Genomic DNA, 27,384 nt, shown 5'->3' with positions numbered 1-27,384 from the left:
CACCGGCCTGCCGATCCGCTTTTCGTCAGTCAACGGTGTTTGCCCTTCAGCTTCCTTACAACGACGAACCCGTCGTCTAACAGTGCTGACATCCACTGTCACAACACCATACACCTTCTTCAGTCTTTCATGAATGCGTATGGGCGTTTCACCTTCTGCATTCAAGAATTCAATCACACAACGCTGTCTCAAACGAACATCGATGTCGGCCATCTTACAAACTTCTGCTGTGCTGCCACCTGTTGACACAGAAAGTTACTACTGCAGTGGATTGCAGAAGAAGGTTTGAGGAATGGGGCCAAATTCAAATTTTTCACTTAACTTAATTTTTTTAAGTAGAAAAAAAATGGGAGGCATTACTTTTTGACCGACCCTCGTACATAGAGTACTGCTATGCTGGAACTGACCCGACGAGAGAGGAGCGAGCGGCGCTGCCAGGCAGGCTGGAGCGGCGGGGAGGCGGAGTCGGCGCAGCAGCAGCAGCCTCTGGAGGCCAGCCGTTGCCAGGGTGTGGCCGGGACACGGAGGTCTGCCTGCTGGTCGCCGCTTCCAGCGCACTGCAACAGGGGCGCAGTGGGGCACCGAAGCGGCAGGTACTGGCAGAAGGCCTAACCTCCCACACGCAGCCACGTAAGGGGGGTAGGATGTCAACGACGTGCCCGTAGCGCTAGGCTTCCACCCAGAACAGGCCCCGCCCATTCACCCCCCTCCACGCCTATCCGTAGTGTAAGGCCCGCCCCTAAACGGCCGCCAGTTCCACAAACTGGAAGCTACATCAAAGTTGTTATCGTCACAGTCCAACACATGTTACACTGTGATGAGATTCAGTAATGATAGTAATATTATATGAATGTACATTATTAAAGAAAGGAAAGTATTTATAGAGAACTGAAAGCATAGGCAGCAATAGGAAACAAAAATAACGTGATGTTATTTCAGGGCAATAAGGACAAATTTTCATTAACTAATTCACTTAATACGTTTATTTGTGGGAAACAGCATAGCAAACATACAGTGCGAAAACTATGGTCTTGACTCTGTCATGTCGGTAGTAAAGCCACGGATGCAGTTGACTAGCTCTGCTGTCTAAAATCAACGTTATCTATAAATAAGTGGAAGTCGTTTTGTTTATGTAGGCCCTCATAGTAGCTCACCAAAATTAATCAATGTAAGAATGCCATAAAGTAGAAACTCCTAATGAAAGCAGTAAGATATTTGCTTATATGTCATATTTCGTTAGTATTTGCATGGGTAATGGGTGAATTTTAACTTGTAAATTCTTGCGATGCCATAACTGCGCATTATAAACGAGGTTATAAAGAATTGTGGCTGTTTCTGTGTGATTAGTGTCCTATATGCTGTTGCAAACGTCTCAGGAAAATGATCTGTCGTTATTCTTTGTCCTGTCTGTTTTTAACCAAAACATTTATTAATTTCGTAAATGTCATTCAAACCAGTTTTTAAAAATAATGATGATCATGTGTATGTTTGTCACAGAGCAGTTATGGAGGAATTAAATGCTGCAGTCTTTCACAGCTGTAAAACGTCCTTCATGCTGTGCTAGTTCTTCTTCCACCCCTAAAACGTTTCAGCAAAACTATTCAGTGAATAACACACAAAAACAGCTTGAATCTATATAGCAAGAACAAAGTAGTTTTGATGCCATCTGGAAGTATAGTGAACATTGGTATTTGTTTCACATATACTGTCTGAGTTCTGGAACTTTAATGTCAAGTATACTGTGGTTCCTCTTTTCTTTGATGGTAGGTCTTTCCTGTTGTAGCTTTGGCCGCTTTTTCTCACATAGAAGTATGTTTCTTCATAGGCTATTCGTCTGAATACTGAGTTCTCGTATTTAAAGAATTCAGTGCTAAATTGTTTTCTCTTATGTTTGCTGTGGAAGTACCTGGCACGGCTGAGACCAACTGTGCACGTTTTTTATAAGGTGTCTTTTAACTGTCTGGCAAATTTAAGAACTAGCAACATATTAGTTTAACATTTACTCCAAGTGCAGCCGAACGTGGTAAACCACGTCGGCCAACTGAAAGGATGCCCAGGCGCCGAACAAAGACCGGGAAAACCGGGGTTCGAGACTTGTTCCGGGTGAAATCCTAGCATTAACGATTCCTTGTCAAATGGGCCGACTTGGATCAGGAGAGGCACCACAAGACACTTCAATTTCCACTTACAAATAAATTCACAAAACTTCGCCAGCATGAACAAGAAGGATTCAGGATTCACGCTCACAGCAGTGGAAGGTCAAAACATGGCAAAATAGACTTTTTTTAGATGTGAAATTTAATGATTTTTTTCACTTACTGTTGGCTGAATTTTTTGCTACAGGTACACTTTTCTTCATAAGTAAGAGAGATTCTTCGATGAATTTTGGGCGGCATACAACCCATACTTACGTGTTTATAAAACTCTGGAATTTATTTAATTTATGAAAAAAATAAATGAGTTGTTACATATTAAACTTCACATTTAGAAAAAAACTCAAATTTTATATTTAATTATCTCAGTTTTTGATAGATCTGCAAAATTCTACAGTTCTGCATTAAGGAGTTCGTGAAACTTCCTGCCAGATTAAAACTGTGTGTCGGACCGAGACTCGAAGTTGCAGAAGAGCTTCTGTGAAGTTTGGAAGGTAGGAGACGAGGTATGGGCAGAATTGAAGCTGTGAGGATGGGGTGTGAGTCGTGCTTGGGTAGCTCAGATGGTAGAGCACTTGCCCGCGAAGGCAAAGGTCCCGAGTTAGAGTCTCGGTCTGGCACACAGTCTGCCAGGAAGTTTCATATCAGCGCACACTCCGCTGCAGAGTGAAAATCTCATTCTGGAAACATCCCCTAGGCTGTCGCTGAGCCACGTCTCCGCTATATCGTTTCTTTCAGGAGTGCTAGTTCTGCAAGGTTCGCAGGAGAGCTTCTGTAAAGTTTGGTAGGTAGGAGACGAGGTACTGGCAGAATTGAAGCTGTGGGGACGGGTCGTGAGTCGTGCTCGGGTAGGTCAGTTGGTAGAGCACTTGCCCGCGAAAAGCAAAGCTCCCGAGTTCGAGTCTCGGTCCGGCAAACAGTTTTTATCTGCCAGGAAGTTTCATATCAGTGCACACTCTGCTGAAAAGTGAAAGTCTCATTTAGGAGATCGTGTTTAATAAGCATACCATGTTTCAAAGTAACAGGATATTTATTTTTGATGTTACATGTACCTAAGTCCAGAAATTTGTGTTTTGCAGAAAGTGCCCGTTAAAGTTTCTGCTTGTATTTGGCATTCTTTTAGAACTGTCCAGCAATGTAAACAGGTTCTTTTTGGTTTTCTAAATCAGTTTTCTTCCTTTTCACATTCCTATGACCCATTCTTCTTCATTTTATCACCTCCATAAATGATTTATCTGCTTTCACTACACGCTCTCTGTCTACCGCATACAAAGCTTTGATGCAGTTCGATCCGGGCTTAATTCCCGTTTTCTGTAAAACATGTTTCCTGTTTTGCACACCATTATTAAAACATGAAACTGCATCATAAACAACAAAAGCAAATGCATTTCTTCCCACAAAAATGGTTTTTGGCAATATTTCCCATACACATTGGTTAAAACTTTCAAATGGTTCAAATGACTCTGAGCGCTATGGGACTTAACATCTGAGGTCATTAGTCCCCTAGAACTTAGAACTACTTAAACCTAACCTAACCTAAGGACATAACAAACATCCATCCTTGAGGCAGCATTCGAACCTGCAACCATAGCAGTTGTGGGGCTCCAGACTGAAGCGCCTAGAACCACTCGTCCACCGCGGCTGGCGGTTGAAACTTGCATTTGGGTTTTGGAAGACATTTCTTGAAAGAAAGTATCGATATCAATAGTCCTTTGTTTCACGCATGACAAACTCTGGCGCAAATATAAACATTCGAATTCTACAGAGCGAAATACACTTAAGTATGACAGAAGAATGCTTTGCAAAGGGTCATGGCGCTATATCTCGGTACTCTTAAGACCAAATAACATTCCTTACAATCTTTCAAATATATATGTTTCACACATCAAACTATTCAGGAAAATGTGCACTACAAAATAGTCATATTTTTGAAAAATCTAACTTTTTTAAAAATTTTAGACGTTCTGCCCCCCTTAAAAGGGAAGTAGAATTTATGACTTGGCAATGTAAAATTGTATATGGTGCAAGCTACCGTTTTTTACAATCTATCTTCGCCAGAGAGCAATTTTTTACAGTTTCACACGTATCCTGCCAGTGCTGAAACAACAATATTTTACAATTTTTTTTCACGACTCAAATATTTTGCTCTGTATGAAATCGTTTATAAAAAAATGATTTGTCACACACAAATTTTTTACTGTGGAAGTAATAGGCCTAATACTGTTCCAGTACACTGTCATTACCTCTGTAATCACTAATAGAAAACAATACAGTTCTACTTCTAGTGAAAGCTGAGAAAGATACATTAAATGTGAAAAAAGGAAACTTATGGGAAAACTGACTTCAGAGTTAAAGCAGTCCTACTGGATAGCTACAATCTTCATCGTCATCCCCAAATGTGACATGTAATCTCCTCACAGCACCTCTTTTCATGTGCTATGCTTTCTTTAGTAGACGTTTGAGAGAATAGTTTCGATTTTCTAGCCTAGAATGATCGAATGTCAACATGATAATCATCACCCCAGAGCCAGCTAAAAATCCTAGTAACTCAAGAACCTGTCATTTTGTAGTTTTACCTTGTTTAAATGGTACCACAGCGTCATATACACCACAATGACGTGTTATAATACACACAGGTTATTATCATTTACTACTAAATCATTAACGTACAATTGCAATTGCTTTTGACACTTCATGTCACCCTAAAGCAATTTCAACAACTTTTTTTGTTTACGATCTGTCCACGAATCCATCTCCAAAAGTATGGCTATATTCAAATCAGATACTATTAAAAAATTTCACCAGAGTAATGCCGCTCACTTCAGATCCCAGAACTATTGAATGTTTCACCATTAAATTCAGTTTTCCACTAGCTCCCAAAGTTTTTAATCTGGACAAAGTTCTGTAGAATGAAGGCTTTCACGACCGGGTGACATGGCTGTTGATATATTTTTCGGGATGTGAAGTCGTGGTCCAAGAACTTTTTCTGCTCCTTACGTTTCGTCCAGGACAGCGCTGGACTTCCTCAGAGGCGCTGCTCCGCTGAGTCTTGCCGACTGACTGGTCGGGTATCTGAGAGCGACTTATATATTGTGAGAAAGGGGGGCGTGGTTCGGGAGACACGTGATGAGCAGTGATAGTCCATAGGAAAGTTTAAGGTTCACTATCGATTATCACCTCGTCAAAGATAAAACTTGTTAGCTTTTTTGTAGAGCCAAAGTTCTATCCTTAATCTCATTATACCTTTTATAGTATAAAAATGTTTCTAAATCTGCACTAATTTCAGTCCTTGTGACTCAAAAGAGCTTTCTCCTCACACCACGTTTAAATAAACGATCAAACAATGAGTGAGAATGTTACAGAAACAACAGTTGCCTTCACCACATATAAACAAACACTGCAATCAAAGATACAAACCGAAAACAACAGAGCGTATTTTGCAGGCTGGCAAACAGTTAAACTTCATATCTGTCACATACCACAAAAACAAATTACTGGAGCATAGAAGTCTCGAAATGTTGATGAAAGAGTGACAGATATCAGCCACCCACAACACTTTTCAGCAACAAGAACTGCGTGCACCAACATGGAAAATTGGTAGAATAATATGGTTATATTTAGAGTACAACCATGTGCAATACATGATTTCAAAAAGGAAGTCTCATAAAATATCTTAAGGCACTAAAAAATTCGTTATTTTCATCGAAAATCTGATTCCTTGTTCCCTTAAGGTGTGTTTGCTGGCGCTGTGTTTTACGGCAACGTGTGGCCGCAGTAGTGTTGCTGTCAACACTGCTTAAATGTGCAAACCATACACGGTACCACTGTGACACTGCCAGCAATATTGTTTATGTGTCATGTTGTTGCAGGTTTGTGAGGTGCTGCTGACCAGTGGTGGAGATTATTTCACATGGCCAGACCACGTCTGCTACTGCCCTTATCTGTAAATGCTTCCCTGTTCGTCCTTTTCACACCCACAATGCTGCAGGGCCAATTTACACAATCTGAACAACAAAACAATGTTATTTTACTTCAGTTCAGAAGATGGGGCAGGTGCTTTCAGGCATTCAGTTTTTTTGTTGTCTACAGGAATGCAGAAATGGGCAACTGAAAGATGCATTAATTTCATAAATATAGAGTGTACATCCACAGCCACCGCTATGGAATAAATACAAAGACGCAATCTGGAAAGAGGACGTTCTTGACGCTACCATCGTAGTAGGAGGTCTGCAGTAGCGAGTCATAATTTTATCCTACATGGTCTCTTAAGACTTCTAAATGTTTTAAAGCTTTATCTCATGTGATTCTGTGTTCGTGGGCAGAAATTTGCCAACTTTCTTCTTTTGTCTTTATGATCTTTGTATACATTACTTTTCAGGTCCCATAACTCCGGTTCTAGATGTACAGAATTTATGAAATTTATATATGTCTCACGGTACTGTGGATTATAGTAATATTTTGACATAAAAATTTAATTAGTATTTCTGACAGCTTTAATAAATTTCCTGAGTCTTCCCAGCAAAATCTTACAAACGTCTGGTCCCCAGAGACTTACTGATGAGAAGTCAGCCTACACTTTAAAGAGAAATATCAAACTTATTTATCAACTGCCAGTAGGCAAAACTGAAGGGCTATCGCCAATCTTGTTCCAACTAGTATACATTATTTCATAAATGGACTAATTGCTTTTAAACAGTACATTCAAAATCGCATTCTAGATGTGGTATATTTCCAGAATCACTTCAGGAGTTAAGAGATTGAGAAGCAATTCGCTCATTAAAAAACGAAGCACCTACGAAGCCTAATTTCTCTCTTTCTTGCTAACTCTTTCCCGTGTGGAAAGAATACTTGGCGGAAGAGCGAAATGCACATCTACAAGTCTGCTTTCGTCCATTTTTCAGCATGTGCAAATACTTCTAGGCCGGAAATGTATTCCCGCAACTATTGCCAGGTAACAGTCGCTGGCAATGTTGCCAAACATAGGACTGCAATTTCATATGGCAGGAAATGTTACCAGATAGTACTGTCGGGCTGTATTGTTGACAATATGCAATTTTTATGGCCTGGTTTGCTTTCCCCTCAACGTTATCTATGTGAACGTCCCAATTTAAGTTGTTCGTAATTGCGATTCCTAGGCTTTTAGCCAATTGATAGCCTTTAACTTTGTATGTTTTACTGTATAATCGAAATTTAATTGGTTTCTTTTTGCACTCATTTGAGTGACCTCGCACTTTTCCTAATTGAGAAACAATTGCCACGTTTTGCTCCATTCAGGTATCCTCTCTAGTCATTTTGCAATCGGTTTCCATTTTCTGATGACTTTACTGGATCGTAAATGACACCATCACTTGCAAACAATCTAAGATTATCTCCTAAATCGTTTATGTACATTAGGAACAGTAGGGGACCCCTAACATTTCCATGGGAAACGTCAGATACCACTTCTGTTTTACTCGATGTTTTTCTGTCGATTACTACACGCTGTGACCTTTCTGAGAAGAAATGGAGGATCCAGTCGCACAACAGAAGTGTCTTGTGAGGAGCGGTGTCAAAAGCTTGTGGAATCCAGGAATATGGAATGAATTTGAGATCCTCTATCGATATCAGTCATTACTTCACGTGAATAAAGTGACAGTCGTGTTTCAGAAGAACGATATTATCTGAATCCATACTAAGTGTGTGCAAGATAATTCATAATGTTCAAACACAGGCGTATTGGTGTGATCTTTCCAGTTTTTGGTGCGGATCTTTTGTCGAGCGAGCGGTTGCGTAATTGCTAAGTCTTGGCCTATTGTATTAGCATAAAGTGAAAGGAACTTCATTGGTATGATATATGGGCCAGAAGAGTTGCCTTTGTTAAGCTGCCCTGCTACACCGAGGATGTCTACTTCCAAGTTACACACTTTTTACCAGCAGTTCTTGATTCGAATTCTGGAATATTTACTACGTCTTCTTGATGAAGAAATTTCGGATAACCGAACTTAACAACTCTCGTGTGGTGTCGCCTTCGTCGGTAACATTACCATTGCTATCATGCAAGAAAAGTTTTGTTTTGATTTGTTTTAGGGCGCAAAAACAACTAAAGTCATGCGCGGCCATGCCAGAACCGTAGAACACGAAGACGAAAACGGAGTGAAAAGCGACGGAAGGAGTGACAGCTAAAAGCAGGGAGACAACGGAGGTTTCTTTTTGTTTTGTTGTTGTGGTTTTAGGGCGCACAGCTAGAATGGTCATTAGCGCCCTGACTAAGTTAGGAATGCACTGCGAGGCGCGAGGTTAAAACAGCAACTAAAAGGGACAACAATATAAAAGACATATTAACATGCAAGGGATTAAAAGAAAACAGTATAATCAAATGTCATTAGACAGGTTTGCCAAGTGGATAAAACGAAGAACGCGAGCAGCTGCTCCTGGGTCATCCGCTAAAATTTCATCCAGAGTACATGGCAGGCCAAGATCAACGCGCAATGTATTAAAATTCGGACAGGACGTTAAAACGTGGCGTACCGTCAGAAATTGCCCACATGGGCAGAGCGACGCCGGCGCAGCCGTCAGCAGATGGCGATGGCTGAACCGGCAGTGTCCAATTGGTAACCGGGCCAAAACGACCTCCTCCCGCCGAGGAGGGCGTGAAGAGGTCGTCCGAGCCGTGGGAAGAGGTTTCGAGGCCCGAAGCTTGTTCGCAAGTGTAGCGCAATCGGCATGTCACAGCGATAAAATGCGCTGACAAGTAAATGACCCTGCTAAAATCAGATGAAGGCACACAACAAGAAGCCGTCCGAGGCTGGAGGACCGCGGCCTTGGCCGCGGCATCTGCAGCTTCGTTCCCGGGGACACCGACATGGCCAGGTCTTGAACTAAAGAGTAAATGTCCTTCGCTATGTTGCTACTACGGATAAAAAGGAAAACGACCGAGAACTCAGACGGCTTTTGTGTACTGTACGCACAACCAGAATCTCTTTGTATATCCAGTCAAATTTCGAGCATCTCGCATTTGCGTAACTTTCGAGCTTCACTAAGACATCGCCAATCTTGGAAATTTTGTTTTCTTTTACATTTGGCGTTCTCTTCTCGTTGCTTCAGCAATGGCTTCCTGACCCATTTCATGTACCATGGGGAATCCGCACCATCGTTTATTAATTTATTTGGTAAAAATCTCTCAATTGGTTCCGATACTATTTCTTTGAAGTTAAGCAGCATCTCGTCTGCACTAACATAGTTGGGAAGAAGTAGAGGCTGTCTCTTAGCTGCTTATCTGCTTTTGGTGGGTTTGGATGTTGCGATGGTCAGTCTTGCTACAACAATCTTGTGGTCACTAATCCCTGTACCCATCACAATGTTCTCTATTTGCTCAGTGTTACCAGTTGCTAAAAGTCAAGTATGTTTTTGCAGACGAGTGAGCTCGTCAACTAACTGCTGAAAATAATTTTTGGAGTAAGCATTTAGTGCAGTTCCTGACGATTTTTATACCTAGGATGGGCTTTGAATAGGCAGTTTTGCCAACAAATCGAGGATAGACAGAAGTTACGATTGACTGTAACTGTGTGAGTGGGGTACCTACTTGTGAAAAGCTTTTTTCACTGTTCGGCAACTGTGCCACGTGAGTTGGGGGGGGGGGGGGGGGGGTTGGTGAAAGAAACCAATTACACTAGTTAACAAGTTTAAACATTTTTCTGCATCTGGTTTGTAAATGGGTGGATTTACGTAATTTTGGAGTGCTGAATACGCTGATATAATCAGTTTTTCTGTATGACGTCACATTTTCTAGATACACAGCAGAATTAAAGATGGTAATAGTGAAAGTGACACAATTATGTCAGACAAAAATACCCATTCAAAACGTTTGAGATCAGTACTATTTTGCATGTATGTATGAGCACGATGCCAATAAAAGGTCCAAATTAGTTCAGAAGATATTTTCACCTTTAATCGTCTTTGGTTTTTGAAAAATGCGGCGACAGAGCTCTTCTTTTGTTTGTCGCTTCATCATTATGTTAGAGAAATTACAAGTCTATGGTATAAATGGAACAGCATATGAGTGGTTTAAGTCATATCTACAGAAAAGGAAGCAAAAAGTCTCTTTATATGCTTCAAGTGATTTAAAGGAGTTCGCCACTTCATCTAACTGGGGTGAAATTACATTAAGTGTTCCATAAGGTTCGATCATGGGAAGGTCCTCCTGTTCTTGATATATGTGAATGACCTCCGTTCTTATGTGAAACATGTTGCTGAACTGACACTGTTTGCTGATGACACAAGCATGATTAACAATCTAGTAAAAGAAGGTCCGATAGAAAATGATACAAATAAGGTCTTTGGAAAAGTCATTAATTGTTTTTCTGCGAAAGGGCTTGCTCTGAACTTTGAAGAAACCCAGTACATCCAATTTTCTGCTGCAAAAAGTATAATTCCTTCAATAAACATAACACATCAAAAGAAATCAGTAGCCAGGGTACAGCATACTAAGTTTTTGGGTGTACATATAGATGAGAATCTTAACAGGAAAATTCATATTTTGGATATCGTAAAGCGACTAGGTTCAGCAACTTTTGCAATCGGAATAATTGTCAATTTTGAGGATGTATAAATTAGTAAGCTAACATACTTTAAATACTTCAACTCTCTGATGTCATACAGAATAATATTCTGGGGCAACTCAACACTTAAGCAAAATGTATTCACTGCTCAAAAAAAAGTAGTTAGAATAATGAGTGGGGTTCATAGTCGCACATCTTGTAGGCATCTGTTTAAAAGGTTAGGAATTCTCACAAGTGCTTCGAACCACATTTACTCAGTAATGAAATTTTTTCTCAACAACATGGACCAGTTTAAAATCAACAGCGACATTCATGATTACAATACCAGAAAAAAAGAAAGACCTACACTATCCTTTACTTAAGCTATCTTTGACACAGAAAGGGGTAAAATATGCTGCTATAAAACTTTTTGATAAATCACCAGATGAAATAAAATGTCTGACAGACAGCAGTAATACTTTCAAATACAAACTGAAATCATACCTCCTTGACAACTCCTTCTAGACCACATATGAATTCTTGAATATGAGTAAATAATTCTAGAGATATAATATATGCATTTTGTGCCATTTAATGGAATGGGATAGATAACAGAAATATTTGGTATAACACTATAACGAAAAATAAGGTTCCTGTGTGCACTTCTTGGGCGTTTGACACATTCCACATCATAACTGTTTTCCGTGCTTTTGATAAATGGAACACATAACTAACTAACTCATTCTCTCTAACAAGACCCCAGTAGTAGCCACCCACCACCAAAGGGTTCCAATAGCCTTGGCAACGGTGTTCCATGATAAGAATGTCTTGGTGAAAGCGTTCACCATGCTCATCGGTTACGACCTCCAAATTTTCTGGGAAGAAATCAAGGTGAGCATGTAAAGAGTGAATTTTAAGTGACATTCTACACCTCATGTTCTTATAGTTGTCCAACAGATCATTCACAATAGTAACATAGTTCTTGTCTTACCCAAGAAGCCCTTCACAATTGCTTTAAAAGAAGACCAAGAGGCTAATTGGATATCTGTGAGTTTGGTATCAAAGGTTGGATCTTTCAGCAAATTTTTTATTTGTTGTCCAAAAAATATACCCTCTTTCAGCTTTGCCTCACTTAATTTGGGAAACTTTTCTTTTAAGTGATTGAATGCCTCACCACCTTTATCCAGAGATTGTACAAAGATCTTGATAAGGCCCAACTTGATATGAAGAAGAGGACAAAAGGATTTCATCGGGATAAACCAGTGTGGTCTTGTTTACATTTGCGTTTCCAGGAACATATGACTTCCTCATTGGCCACATTTTGACTGTATAGTGATTCTTGCTGTCACGGTTGAGAAATCAGCAGTATTTCGTGAATCCAGCCTGTAAACCTATAAGGAGTGCAACAACTCTTAAATCACAGCAAAGCTGCCACTCATGATCCTTATATTTGATTGCCTCTAGCAGTAAAGCCATGGTTAAGTAATCTTCTTTCATGTCTACTGCGTAAGCCAAAGGTGCCGATGGAAATGCACTGCCATAATGCAGTAGTACTACATTCAATCCGGTATTACTGGAGTCAGTAAATAGTCGCCACTCCTGTGGGCTATGTAGTATATCTAGCTGCATCATCAGACCACTGACATCTGTACACACACACATACACATTGAATTCTGCATATCGAAATATTGAGCTAAGGACGCACCTCTTGATCTGAAACAGTAAATTTTCGTCCCTGAAGCTAGAAGGTTCCGTTGTTGCAGTCTCGACCCCAAGAGTTCAGATTTCACTTTCGAAAGTTTTAGATCGCGAACCAAATCGTTCAGTTCCTTTTGATTAAAGAGCTGAGGCAGAAGTGTTTTGATATTGAGGGCAGTACTCTTCTACATGTGCAATACTTTCTGATTGGCTTGACGTGATAACTGGTTCCGTGGCTTCCAAGTTACAGACAGGAACAGGCAACCCCTCATCATAGGGCACAGACAAATGCACTGAAGATACATTTCGATTCTTTATTTTATGTCTAGTTTTACTTGAATGTCCCGAAATATATGTAAGACAGAAGCAACAGTCTGAATAATGGGCATTAGTCTCACACCACACCATCAGAATAGCGAATGGCATGGCTCGGCGTTTTCATTTCAACCATTCGGTTAACGTTGTAGTACGGGTTATGCAGGCAGTATGAGGTGCAAAATTTATATCTTGATCACCAACAGGACAATCAAAATAAATTAATATGCCTTCTTAACCAAATCAGTGATTGGTTTTCTTTGGGCTTTTGGAGTGAATTTCCCTCATGCGTAAGAAAAATTGTCAGTGTGGTTTAGACAGCAACGAAATTTACTAGCTGCCATTTTCCTTAGCATAAGTTTTAAACACAAAAAGTTTGCACTATCTTTCACAGGAAACAGTCACTGAGGATGTCTTTCACACCACTGGACTACCACACCAACCATTTACTGACCATTTACTAGCTCTCCTCTGCAAATCAAAAACAAGAGTAGTGACTGGCGTTGTTGCTCGGCCACCATTGACCAGACGTTTTCAATTGGTGAAAGATCTGGAGAATGCGCTGGCCAGGGCACCAGTCGAACATGTTCTGTATCCAGAAAGGCCCGTACAGGACCTGCAACATGCTGTCAGCCATTATCCTGCTGAAATGTAGGGTTTCGCAGGGAGCGAATGAAGGATAGAGCCACGGGTCGTAACACATCTGAAATGTTACGTCCACTGGTCAAAGTACCGTCAATGCGAACAAGAGGTGACCGAGATGTGTAACCAATGGCACCCCATACCATCACGCCGGATGATACGCCAGTACGGTGATGACGATTACACGATGTCGCCAAACACGGATGGGACCATCACGATGCTGTAAACAGAACATTGATCCGTCCGAAAAAATGCCATTTTGCCAATCGTGCACCCAGGTTCGTCGTTGAGTACACCATCGCAGGTGCTCCTGTCTGTGATGCAGCGTCAAGGGTAACTACAGCTGTGGTCTCCGAGCTGATAGTCCATGCTGCTGCAAACCTCGTCCAACTGTTCGTGCAGATGGTTGTTGTCTTGCAAACGTCCCCATCTGTTGACTGCACGATCCGTTACAGCCATGCGGATAAGATGCCTGTCATCTCGACTGCTAGTGATACGAGGCTGTTGGGACCCAGCACGGCGTTCCGTATTACCCTCCTGAACCCACCGATTCCATATTCTGCTAACAGTCATTGGATCTCGACCAACGCGAGCAGCAATGTCGCGATACGATAAACTGCAATCGCGATAGGCTACAATCCGACCTTCATCAGAGTCGGAAACGTGATTGTACGCATTTCTCCTCCTTGCACGAGGCATCACAACAACGTTTCACCAGGTCACGCCGGTCAACTGCTAATTGTGTATGAGAAGTCAGTTTTGAAACTTTCCTCCTGTCACGTTGTAGGTGTCACCACAGGCGCCAACCTTTTGTGAATGCTCCGAAGAACTAATCATTTGCATATCACAGCATCTTCTTCCTGTCGGTTAAATGTCGCGTCTTTAGCACGTCATCTTCGTGGTGTAGCAAATTTAATGGCCAGTAGTGTAAGATGGTATATTATACTAATATAGAAAATAAAAACATTTTTTCTCTAAAAATCCAGATTTACTTTTTATTGCTCGTTAAAATTGCTTAGTCGGTTCTGCCACACCCTGCATATAAGCACGAAATACATGAAGGCAGAGCAGATAGTGCTGAATTGCATGCACAGCTTTCCCTAGCATTATTCCAGACCTTTTCACAAGTAGGTCATTAGGAACAGTATGAGACAGTTTTAGCCTAGAATCAGGTTACACTTCTGGTGTCAGGTAACACCTGAGGCGACTGGGGAGGCCCACCCCACACCCTTCTCCCTATAGACCCTACTGCCAGCTCACACACCCGCAGCTACTGCACAGGTTATATTGAGTCTCCCAGAGGAACCCTTCCATGTACCAGTCCTTCCCCCTCCTCTCTCCTCCCTCACCCCTCTGCTCCAAACTCAGAAACAGACATTAGAACAGAATTTACAACAGAAAGCTGAACTTCTTATCACTACACCTAATTGACAAATACAATGATACACCTAATAGAATTTCGAGACCACAGGGGGTGTACTTATATTCGGAAAACATTTATGCTGTAGTGAACATGAAAGTGATGATGTTTTATTGCACTACATGTTTATGAAGGAGACGTACAAGTAAAGATGTTATTAGGTACACCAAAATTAAGCTTTGTGGTCCTAAGTGTCGAAAAGCAAACGAGTATTTAAAAGAAGTTTAAAGCTATACTTAGGTTATAAATACAGAATTCAACTTTGAATGTAATTAGTTTTGGAAAGTAGAACCGCAATTGAAAATGCACTATTATTTACTGGTTTTAAGCCTTATTGCAGTAGGCATATGACCATTCATCTATACTTAAATGGACTAATAAGTCGTAAATACATGTTGAGTTAATTACCAGGTCATTTGCTGTTTGTTGAGAAGTTTACGCCTACTGATGGGAGACTCTTGTAGTATTAGGCGTCCTGCATGATGTAAATGTACTGAATATCACAGTGAGAATTGTATTGTCTAATTTTCCTGGCGCAGCCAAGTGCAATGCTGGCCGATAGATTTGTCTTATATAAAAGGAAAGAACTGATTTTTCTTTTCAATAATCGGGTTGGCCAAGGATTAGAGAAATTAGTGAATTCTTTAAATTGAGATGAATGTCAAAAGTTACTTTTTATGAGAAAGATTATTATTAACAAATTTTTACATGGGACTTGGTGTAACAATACTATATATGCGCGAGGCTGCTTTTACCTTATCCTACAACGCTCAGGCTCTGCCATCGCTGCACACGACCGGCCCAGCCAACACGATACACCAGACACGACTGCTCGCAAGCAACAACATACTCCTACTGCAGTCAATACTGCTCTTTGGTCTCAGATTCTCTTCTAGCTTACATATCGCAGGCAGCGCGTGAGCAATACATCGAAATTACGTCAGCTCGAGTTCGCTACCACAAATTCTTTAATTATGGACCTCTTACAATGGAAAAGATTGTAAATGACGTTATGCAAAGATATAATAACTGCTTCGCAGAAAATGGACTCTTCCTAAATTTTGAACAAACTAACTATATTCAATTCTGTACCACAAAGCATACCACTACCAATAACTGATACAGCACACAAGCAGGAGCCAGTAAATAGCGTAGAATGCTCCAAATTTTCTGGTGTATATATAAATGAAAACTTGAACTGGAAGAAGAATATTACTGAGGTCTTCACACCATTAACTTCAACTAGTTTTTCTCTTCATATCATTGCTAATCACAGAAACAGATGAATTAATCTCCTGACATACTGTTTTTGCAAATTTCCACTAGATACTGCCTTATGGAATAATATTCCGTGGTAACTCACCACTGACTAAGGAAGTACCAATTCCACAAAAGCGCAGTAAGAACAATATGTGGTGTTCACCAACAGATGTCATATAGGTACCTCTTTATGGTGCTAGATATTTTAACTGTGCTGTCACAATACACAATACATAATTCGACCTAAATAATCTATCACAATTTGAGAACAGTGAAAACCACATTTTCATTACCAGAGGCAAAAAGACCAGCATTAACCATTATTCAAGCTGTCAGTGGCTTAGCATGGAGTACAATGTGCAGCAATATATTTCATCATTTGCTCAATAAAATAAAATGTATAGGAGATAGCAAAATATATTTTCAATTGAACATACAGTCATATCTGCTGGAAAACTCCTTATATTCCATGAACGAATTTGCATATAAAAAATGGTAGCCAGTACAAAGAACCAAAAGAAACTTGTTTTTAAGTGTAGCTGCATGAATATGACTAAAAAATAATGTGTTCCTTAATGCTAGATATCTAAAAAGCAATGCCCAGACTGATGGCTCATCATTGCCCAGCCCCAACTGCTAAGGGTACAAACTTGTAATTTTCAGAGAGTACTGATCTTATATGGTGGGCATCGTCTAAAAAGCGATTTTTTGAAATTCTTCTCCTAAGAGGGGTGTGAAATAGACAATGAAATGTTTTTTTTTTTTTTTAAATATGTTGCTATTAAGTCAGTATGAAAACTGGTATTTGGTTTCTTGGTCAGAAGCAAAGAAATAGATCATAGAGTGCAGGCTTTCACGGCCGGAATAGTCTTCAGTTAAAACTTCCGGGCTGAGAGGCCGTGGTCGATGTATAAAATTTCCACCTGACGTTTCGTCTCCAGCTGCGGGAGACATCTTCCGAGGTCGTCCGGCTACTGCCACTGAGGCTCCAGGTACTCTCGCATTTATAGAGCGCATAGAGGGCACCACCATTCGTCACGTGATGCCGACAGTATGCCTATCTTTGGAGGCGTCATTATTCTCGATTAAGAGTAATCGATTGTCATTCTTCTTGCGCAACGTCGATATCCATATTTTGTCCAATTTTAAAACTTCCTCTTTTCTATTAAAATTGTTGTGGTGTTTGTGGATCTCTATTGCTTCCCTATACATGCGTGCATGATAATGGGATGTTCGTGCTAGAACGCTAGTCTCATTAAATTTAATTTCGTGGTTCCCATCTCGAAAAACATGCTCAGCTACGGCCGATTTTTCGATGTGTCCTAAGCGACAGTTTCTCTTATGTTCGGCTAAGCGGGTGTTTACACTTCTTTTTGTTGTTCCAATGTATACTTGTCCACAACTGCATGGAATTTTGTATACCCCAGGTGTTGCTAGGGGGTGTCGAGCGTCTTTTGCAGTTCTTAAATATTCCTTAATCTTCTTGGTGGGTCTGAAGATAGTTTCGATCCCATGTTTAGCCAAAACTTTGCCGATGCGGTCCGTGACTTTATTAATGAACGGTAAGAAAACTTTTCCAGTAGGTGACCGTTGTTGCTCTGGAATTCTGGCTTCTTTTCTTCTTTGATGGAGGGCTCGATCAATTTCCTTGCTGGTATATCCGTTTTTCATGAAGGCCGAACGTAAGTGATATAATTCGTCTTGCAAGTAAGCCGGCTCGCAGATTTTGTTGGCTCTGTCCACCAAGGTTTTCATGACACCTCTCTTTTGCCTAGGATGATGGTTTGATTCCTTGTGGAGGTATCGATCCGTGTGAGTGTTCTTTCTATATACCTTGTGGCCCAGCGTCCCATCCACCCGTTTAATTACCGACACATCCAGGAAATTGAGTTGACCGTTGCTCTCTTTCTCCATCGTAAACTGTATCTTCGGGTTAATACTGTTCAGGTGCACCAAGAAGACATCCAGCTCTTCTTCACCATGAGTCCACACTACAAATGTGTCATCAACATAGCGGTACCATTTAGCTGGCTTTTTTACTGGCAGTCTGCAGCGCTCGCTGTTCGAAGATCTCCATAAATAAATTGGCAACTGCTGGGCTGAGAGGGCTTCCCATCGCCACCCCGTCGATCTGTTCGTAAAACTCGTTGTTGTACTGGAAATAAGTTGTCGTCAGGCAGTGTCTAAATAAAGCCACTAAGTCAGTCGGGAAAATATCTGCTATATATGAAATAGCTTCGTTTACAGGCACCATGGTGAACAATGACACTACATCGAAGCTCACAAGAATGTCACTTGAGCTAACGTTAATCTCCCTCAGTTTTTCAATAAAATGTGCCGAGTTTTTAATATAACTGTCAGTTCTGCCAATGTATGGTTGCAGCAAGCAGGCGAGATATCTGGCCACCTCTTGTGTTGGAGATCCTATAGCACTCACAATCGGTCTTAACGGTACCTGTGCTTTATGTACCTTCGGGAGTCCATATAGCCTGGGAGGATAAGCTTCCGTTTTGCAGAGTTGTTTTTTATCATCCGAAGAAAGAGAAGATTGTTTTACCAGTTGATTGGTATTTCTCAAAATTTTGTTTGTAGGATCATTCTGAAGCTTTTTATACGTAGTGGGATCCAAAAGGTCACTAATCTTCTTGTGATAATCTTCGGTGTTCAACAAAACCGTAGCATTCCCTTTATCAGCTGCAAGTACAATAATGCTCTTGTCCGCATTGATCTCCCTCAATGCCCTCCTTTCCGGTTTAGACAAATTGCTGGTAGGTGGTTTCGCTTGGCGTAATATTCTGGCTGTTTCAGTCCTGATTTCATCCGCGGAATGCGATGATAACAAACGGATTCCCGCCTCCACATTTGCTATAATGTCCTCCGTCGGAACCTTTAGTGGCGTGACTGCAAAGTTGCCTCCTTTCGATAGAACTGAATGTTCCTCTTTTGTTAATTCTCTCCCAGACATGTTAATCACAGTTCGAGAGTTGCCAGCGACTGATATTTCACTCCTACCTTTCTGTAGGCCATCGAATTTCCTCTTCTGCCTGTTAGTTGCCATTTCTGCACTGAGCTCCATAGTCCTGAACGTTAGACAGTCTACCTTATTCCAGTCATAACACTGCATTATGTTACTTATATACAAATGGAGATATAACAGCTTACTGCTAGTTGCCGCTAGTTCCCGCCGCGTCTGGTGAATTCGTTCCCGTAGCATCGCTAGTTCCATGCGGTTGTAAATACGATTCGCTTGCGCCGAGTGAAACATTCTCCTCGCCTTCAGAAACTTCGGCACTGTCGCGGTGTCCCGGCAGCGTAGCAGGAAAGTAAGAGTACACAGTTGTTGTGCTTTCCTCTTGCGCAGTCCCTCCAGTGACCGAACCGAAACTGACATTTCCTCCCCGTAGAGGCGTTTAATCATAGAGTGCAGGCTTTCACGGCCGGAATAGTCTTCAGTTAAAACTTCCGGGCTGAGAGGCCGTGGTCGATGTATAAAATTTCCACCTGACGTTTCGTCTCCAGCTGCGGGAGACATCTTCCGAGGTCGTCCGGCTACTGCCCAGGAGATTAACGTTAGCTCAAGTGACATTCTTGTGAGCTTCGATGTAGTGTCATTGTTCACCATGGTGCCTGTAAACGAAGCTATTTCATATATAGCAGATATTTTCCCGACTGACTTAGTGGATTTATTTAGACACTGCCTGACGACAACTTATTTCCAGTACAACAACGAGTTTTACGAACAGATCGACGGGGTGGCGATGGGAAGCCCTCTCAGCCCAGCAGTTGCCAATTTATTTATGGAGATCTTCGAACAGCGAGCGCTGCAGACTGCCAGTAAAAAGCCAGCTAAATGGTACCGCTATGTTGATGACACATTTGTAGTGTGGACTCATGGTGAAGAAGAGCTGGATGTCTTCTTGGTGCACCTGAACAGTATTAACCCGAAGATACAGTTTACGATGGAGAAAGAGAGCAACGGTCAACTCAATTTCCTGGATGTGTCGGTAATTAAACGGGTGGATGGGACGCTGGGCCACAAGGTATATAGAAAGAACACTCACACGGATCGATACCTCCACAAGGAATCAAACCATCATCCTAGGCAAAAGAGAAGTGTCATGAAAACCTTGGTGGACAGAGCCAACAAAATCTGCGAGCCGGCTTACTTGCAAGACGAATTATATCACTTACGTTCGGCCTTCATGAAAAACGGATATACCAGCAAGGAAATTGATCGAGCCCTCCATCAAAGAAGAAAAGAAGCCAGAATTCCAGAGCAACAACGGTCACCTACTGGAAAAGTTTTCTTACCGTTCATTAATAAAGTCACGGACCGCATCGGCAAAGTTTTGGCTAAACATGGGATCGAAACTATCTTCAGACCCACCAAGAAGATTAAGGAATATTTAAGAACTGCAAAAGACGCTCGACACCCCCTAGCAACACCTGGGGTATACAAAATTCCATGCAGTTGTGGACAAGTATACATTGGAACAACAAAAAGAAGTGTAAACACCCGCTTAGCCGAACATAAGAGAAACTGTCGCTTAGGACACATCGAAAAATCGGCCGTAGCTGAGCATGTTTTTCGAGATGGGAACCACGAAATTAAATTTAATGAGACTAGCGTTCTAGCACGAACATCCCATTATCATGCACGCATGTATAGGGAAGCAATAGAGATCCACAAACACCACAACAATTTTAATAGAAAAGAGGAAGTTTTAAAATTGGACAAAATATGGATATCGACGTTGCGCAAGAAGAATGACAATCGATTACTCTTAATCGAGAATAATGACGCCTCCAAAGATAGGCATACTGTCGGCATCACGTGACGAATGGTGGTGCCCTCTATGCGCTCTATAAATGCGAGAGTACCTGGAGCCTCAGTGTTGCGCTATAATGCACATCCTACATCTGAGTGCCGCGAGGCCCCCGTCTGCCCGCACTGCAAAGAAGCACACTTCCTCCGGCAGTGCCCCAACCTTCAGTCCCCCCCCTCCTGTAACACCTGTAACCTCCAACACCCAACCTACTCCCAAAAGTGCAAGGCCCGACCCCCTCCCTCCGCTCCTGAACTCACTGTCCCTGTCCGCCCCTTGGATGCCCCCACCCCTCCCGGCAATTCCCTCCGTCCCCCCCCCCCCACAGCTGAGGACATCATCCGCTTTGTAACCGTTGTCCTTCAGAACATCCACCCCTTTCAGCGCCCCCACACCCTCCGGCAGATATCCCTTGCCGCCCGTTCCGTCTTCCAGCTCAACACTTACGCCACCTACTCCCATAACCAGGCCCATTTTACCTTCTCCCGTCTCGACACCCTCGTCTAAATTCCCACTATGGCGCGACAGCAACGTATCCTGTTTAACAACATCCGTTCCCTTCCTGTCAACAAGAATCTCCTTATGCATACCCTCACCACCCACCGTGTGGATGCCTTCCTCCTAAACGAAACATTTCTCCAGCCCCACCATACTGTCCATACCTCGCCCTACCTCCTTCACCGCTCTGACAACCCCCTCCCGATAGCGCGTGGCGGAGTTGCCATTGGCCACCATCGCCAGATCCCTGTTCGGCTCCAACCCCTCCTTCCCAACCCCACGGAACACCTGATCCTTAGTCTATTCTTCCCCGGCCTCACCGTTACCTGCGCCACCATCTATGTCCGCCCCTCTGCCCCTATTCCTTTTGACTTCCTTTCCCACATCGACTGTACCTTCTCCTCCTACGTGATTGCCGCAGATCTCAATATCCATAGTCGCTCCGCCACCCAGTTACGGCGGTGGCATCGGTTCCTCGCCACCATCCAAGGAGATGTCCTTCCTCTTCCCCAACACACCCGCCCTGAATCCAATACCACACCCGATGTCGTCCTAGCCTCCCCCAACCTCCTTGGCCGCATAGCGGTGGACGTCCTCGACCCTATTGGCAGTGACCATCTCCCTGTCCTTCTTACCATATCAGACGGTCGTCGCCCCCGTCCCGATCCTCGCCTTGACCCTCCCCCCAAGTATGTCCATGATTACTCCCGTGCCGACTGGAATGCATACCGGGATACCCTTACTACCCGAGTCGATAGCCACCCCCTCACCTACCACCGCCCACATGACATAACCCATGCTGCATCCTTTCTCCAGCAGACCTTGTCTGAGGCCGTGGAGGCCCACATCCCTACCGTCGCCATCCACCCGCACCGTCCCACTTTACCCCCACAGGCCGTCCTCCTCCTTCGAGAATCCCGTCGTCTCTACCGTGCCTTCCTCCACACGCGTGACCGGGACACACTACAACGCCACCGGCAACTCCAGAGACACATCCGGAACTTGCTCGCGGCTAAGAAACGCCGGGACTGGTGACAGACATGCACCCGTCTTAATGCTACCCTACCTATTAACTCGTCCAAATACTGGTCAGCCTTCCGCCGCCTTACTGGATCAAAACCCCCCCCTTACTATCCTCTCCTTCATAATGACAATCCCTTTCCTGACAACCTTAGTAAGGCCAACCATTTTGCCTCCTACCTCACCGATGTCTTTACCATCCCTGACGATCCCCAGTTCGATTATTCCCTCTTCCCCGATGTCCGCGATCGAACTGACACCTCTATCCCTCCACTAGCTCCTGGCTTCCAGTACTTGGACAACATTACACACACTGAACTCAATACCCCTATAACTACTCAAGACATCATCGATATACTCCGCACCAAACGCAACACTGCTCCTGGTCACGACCGTGTTACTTACCGTCACCTCCGTGAAGCTCCCGCCCCCTTCCTCTCCACCCTGGCCAGGCTGTACAATGTGGTCTTGTCCACCGGCTTCTACCCCGACCTGTGGAAAACCTCCCGGATCCTGATGTTCCTCAAACCCGATAAACCACCTTCCGCTGTCTCCTCCTACCGTCCTATAAGCCTTACCTCGGTCTTCAGCAAGGTCCTGGAATCCATTCTAACCCGCCGCATCCACCAGCATCTCCACCGGCACCGCTTCCTTCCCTCCACCCAATGTGGCTTTCGACCATCCTTCTCTGCCGATGACCTTCTCCTTCACCTCCCTCACCTCCTCTCCGAACAACTCAACTCCCGTCGCTCCGCCATATTCCTCTCCCTTGACCTTGAACGCGCCTATGACCGAGTGTGGCATTCTGGTCTCCTCTTCAAGCTCCAAACCTTTGCTCTTCCTATTAACTACGTCCGTCTGATCGCCTCCTTCATTTCCCACCGCCCTTCCTATGTCACTATCCACAACACTGATTCCTACACCTTCTACCCCTCTGCCGGTGTGCCCCAAGGTTCCGTCCTTTCCCCTCTTCTTTACCTTCTTTATACAGCGGACATGCCTCCACCTGCACCCCCCCTTCACCTTCTCCAGTACGCCGATGACACCGCCTTCCTTGCCCTTGCCCCCACCCTGCAACGCTCCCAACACCTTCTCCAATCCCATCTTGACCGGTTCACCTCTTGGTGTAACCAGTGGTTGCTCAAGGTCAATCCTTCCAAGACCCAGGCAATCATCGTAGGCAAAACCACCCCTTCCTTCCGTCTCCTTGATTTCTATCTTACCATTTATGGCCGTCCTATTAACCTCACACCCACCCTCAAGTACCTTGGCGTCACCCTTGACCGTCGCCTCTCCTGGACCCCTCATCTCCGGACAATCCAAGCCAAGGCACGCTCCCGACTCCACCTCCTGAAGCTCCTTTCTGGCCGCACATGGGGTCTGGACCCCTCCACCGTCCTCCACAACTATAAATCTCTCATCCGCCCTATCCTCTGTTATGCCCATCCCGCCTGGATCTCTGCCCCGCCTACCTTTTACAAATCCCTTCAAATCCTTGAACGGCATGCACTCCGCCTCGCCTATCGCATCCGCCTCCCTTCCCCCACGCGGCTCCTCTATGACCTCATCCCCTTCCCACACCTCCTCCTCTTCCTTCAACGGATACGGATCCTCTACACCTCCTGCAAGCTTGATCCTCCCCACCCGCTTGTCTCTTCCATCCTCTCCCACCCCAACCCACTGCCGCGCCTGTACTCCTGTATCCCACCTGCTCTCCATCTTCACACTCTCCACACCCTCTCCCAAGGTGGCTTCCGCCGACTCCCCCTCCCGGATGATGCCCTCCTCCCCTCCATCTACCCCTCCTACCAACTTTGAGCCTTGCCTTCCCCTCTCCTCTCATTTTCCTGTGGGCACCCTCTCTCCCTTCTCTCCCTCCCTCTCTCCCTCCTTCCATCCTTACCTCCCCTCCCCCTCTCCCTGGGCTTCCACCCCCCTCTTTTCGTTTTCTCCCCTCCTCCTCCCTGGCATCCTATCTCCCCCTCCCTCCTTCCCTCCCCCTGTTTTTTCCCTTGGCAGGCCCCCAGCTTTTCGGTGTGGACAGTGCCCCTGCAAGCGCCGAAGCCCATCTCCGCAGTGTCCGTGTCTTTCGTCCCGTCTGTGCCTCGAGTGTTTCTTCGTTTTCTGCTCCACCGTTCACCTGTGCTAGTGTTCTCTGTTCCGTGCTGTGCTGCCCGTCTTTTTAAAACTGAAACAGTGCTGCGTCGGTGAACGACTTCATTTCTTTTTATTCTCTGTTGTCTTCTGGTTTTTTGTCCTCCATGTCTGTGTTTTGAGATTATGTCTTCCTGTTTTTATCTCTTGTATGTTTCTTGTGGCCGAAGAGCGGCATATTAGGCCGCTGCCGGCCTACCTTTGTAGGTATAAAATGACAATAAAGGAAAAAAAAAAAGAGCCTCAGTGGCAGTAGCCGGACGACCTCGGAAGATGTCTCCCGCAGCTGGAGACGAAACGTCAGGTGGAAATTTTATACATCGACCACGGCCTCTCAGCCCGGAAGTTTTAACTGAAGAAAGAAATAGATGTTTGGGAATTCTAACGAATTAACCCCTATGGGTATGAAAGAGAGGATGAAAGCTCGTTTTTAATAATTCATTATGAAAGAACTATTAAAGCATTTTTACAGTTACATCTACAGAAACTGGTATTTGAATTCTTAGTTAGAAATAAAAAGTGTGTGTCTCGGTGGATTTGGAAACTCAGTCCTGAGGGAGTGAAACAAGGGATACAAATTTTTATTCTAAATGCATTCTCCCAGTACCTACTGCAACCTACATCTTCTGAATCTGCTAGGTGTATTTTTAAGCTAGAACTACGAAATTAGTGTTTGGCTTCTCAATAAAAAATAAAGAAATAAATGCTTCTGCATTTTTGGAATCTCAACCATAAAGGGTTAAAATATTGGGTTAAAGTTTTATTGAAAATAAATTGTTATTAAAATACTACTGAAGCATCTGTGAAAATTGGTATTTAACTTCTCAGTTTTAGCATTTTTGGAAATTCAACCTTTATGGGGATGGTATAGAGAATGAAAATTTTTGTGAATATGTATAATTAAGAAAGTATTTTTAAAGCTAAATCTAAGAAACTTGTATTTCGCTTCTTAATTAGAAATAAAAAAATACAATTGTAGTGTTTTTGGAAATTCAGTACATAAGGGGATGAAATAGTACATGAAAATATGTATAAAAATAGTTTGTATTATTAAAACATTTTTAATGCCAAATCAACAAAAACTTGTATTTCACTGCTAAAGAAATGTGTGTTTAGGTAATGAACTTTTCCATGGAAATATCACCACAAGAACTCAAAAGACAGGACTAAAAGAAAGCTCAATCTCCAGCTACCAGAGCCACTTTTTGGTCAGAAGTTCATTTGAAATCATGCCTCTATGGCCTCACTTAGCATCAAAGATTTAGAAGATGCTGCAACTTGTGACCCACATACAAATTTGATTAAAGAAAACAAAACAAAAAATCTGTGCAGATCATACTGCCTATGTGAAAAAAGAAGTGTCCTCTGAGGTAGTCATGTATATACATCCTTAAATTGACTCCGCATCATTTCAGCAAAAGATTCGCTTAAGTGACCTAAATCATCTGTGGAATATGTAACTAACTAACTAACTGGTCTGTGCATAGACCTGGCGCTACCTTTTTCTGGAAACCAACCAAGGAGTCCGATGTAGACAGCTTATTGTACTGTACTCAAGGTGTACTAATGTGCTATTAAGTAGTTGGTCGTTCATTTTTCGGCTCGTTTATGTGTGTGAAGAGTATGGTTGTGGTTGTGGATGTGGATGTGGGTGTGCATGTGTTGGTGTGTTGTGTGTTGGTGGCTGGGTGGGTGTTTTGTTTGGGTAGGTGTAAGTGTGGGTGGGTGTTTGAATGGGTGGGTGTTTGTGTGGGTGGATGTTTGTGTGAGTGGGTGGGCATGTGGGTGGGTGGGCATGTGGATAGTTGGGTGTATGGGTGGGTGGGCATGTGTGTTTGTGTGGGTCTAGTAGTTTGGGTTTGCATATTTGTGAGGGTGTGGGTATGTGGGTGGGTGTGTTTGTGGGTGTTTTAGTGAGTGTGTGTGTGTGTGTGTGTGTGTGTGTGTGTGTGTGTGTGTGTGTATGTGTGTGTGTATGAGAGAGAGAGAGGAGGGAGAGAGAGAGTGAGAGAGAGAGTGAGAAAGTGTGTATATTGGATAGAAATGCAGATAGAGAGAGGTAGAGATAGTGCTACCTGATTTCCGAATATAACTGGTTTGATGACGGCGCAGCTATCAGACGGGAAACCTCTGTGGCCATCTCTGGGTGTGTGCACAGATCCCGCTGCCAGCCCTCGGTGGCCATCACGTCCAGAGGGTGTGCCCTGATGAGTTGGATGGCACGCTCCTTCAGCTGGGGACACTTGTACCGCAGTGCCAGCACCACCGCAGAGGCCGCATTCTCCACAGTCAGTGACGTCACCAGCTGTTGCTCGCACTTCCGTTTCAGCAGAGGGAGGCCGTACTTGTCACTAGCAGCAAGCAGCTGAGGCGCCAAGCTGTGCAGATAGGGCACCTTGTCGGTGTACATGAAGTAGAGCATTTGGCATGCCACATCCTCGTCCATATCACCGATCTCCAAGAGGCGGCCAGAGGGGCCCGAGGTGTCGTGCCGCAGCATCGCTGCAAACACGGGGCTCCGGGCAGAGAGCATGAAACTGTGGACGTGCAGCTGTGCACTACCCACCACAAGAGTGAGGTCGGCGCCCTCGCCGGACGCCATTTTCTTCGTCAGGTCGTCCACAAGGCTGCCCTCGTCATCCAGACTGTGCACCATCTCAGCTGGACCTGAAATGTAGTTTACAATGGACTGCACCGTCATACAGTGCAATACAGCTGTAGTGATCTTCTGGTAGTGGAAGCACCTGTGCCGCCACCTGAGAGACTACAGACAGGTGTTAGGCTGAGCCCCAAGCATTATGGTTTCAGGAAAGGAAAATCCACCAAGGATGCAATAAATCATGCAGAGAATATTGCACTCACCTCAGATGAAAAGTACTTT

The 27,384-nt window shown here is 43.6% G+C and overlaps 1 protein-coding gene across 1 annotated transcript in view; it reads right to left on the bottom strand.

Moving 5' to 3' along the window:
- The window catches only part of LOC126295052 (poly [ADP-ribose] polymerase tankyrase-1-like), a 41,799-nt gene extending 14,640 nt beyond the window's left edge, over window positions 1-27,159 (bottom strand). Inside the window, exons 1-2 of the mRNA XM_049987300.1 lie at window positions 26,579-27,159; window positions 408-557 (exon numbers count right to left, since the gene is read on the bottom strand). Of these exons, the coding sequence (XP_049843257.1) occupies window positions 408-557; window positions 26,579-27,159 (731 nt within the window). The remainder of the gene's footprint in view (window positions 1-407; window positions 558-26,578) is intronic.
- Between the last annotated feature and the right edge of the window lie 225 nt (window positions 27,160-27,384).

This window comes from Schistocerca gregaria, chromosome 11, assembly GCF_023897955.1.
Source record: "Schistocerca gregaria isolate iqSchGreg1 chromosome 11, iqSchGreg1.2, whole genome shotgun sequence".
Lineage (NCBI taxonomy): Eukaryota > Metazoa > Arthropoda > Insecta > Orthoptera > Acrididae > Schistocerca > Schistocerca gregaria.
The sequence above is the reverse complement of the archived record's forward strand: the minus strand, read 5'-3'. Positions and strand labels throughout refer to the sequence as shown.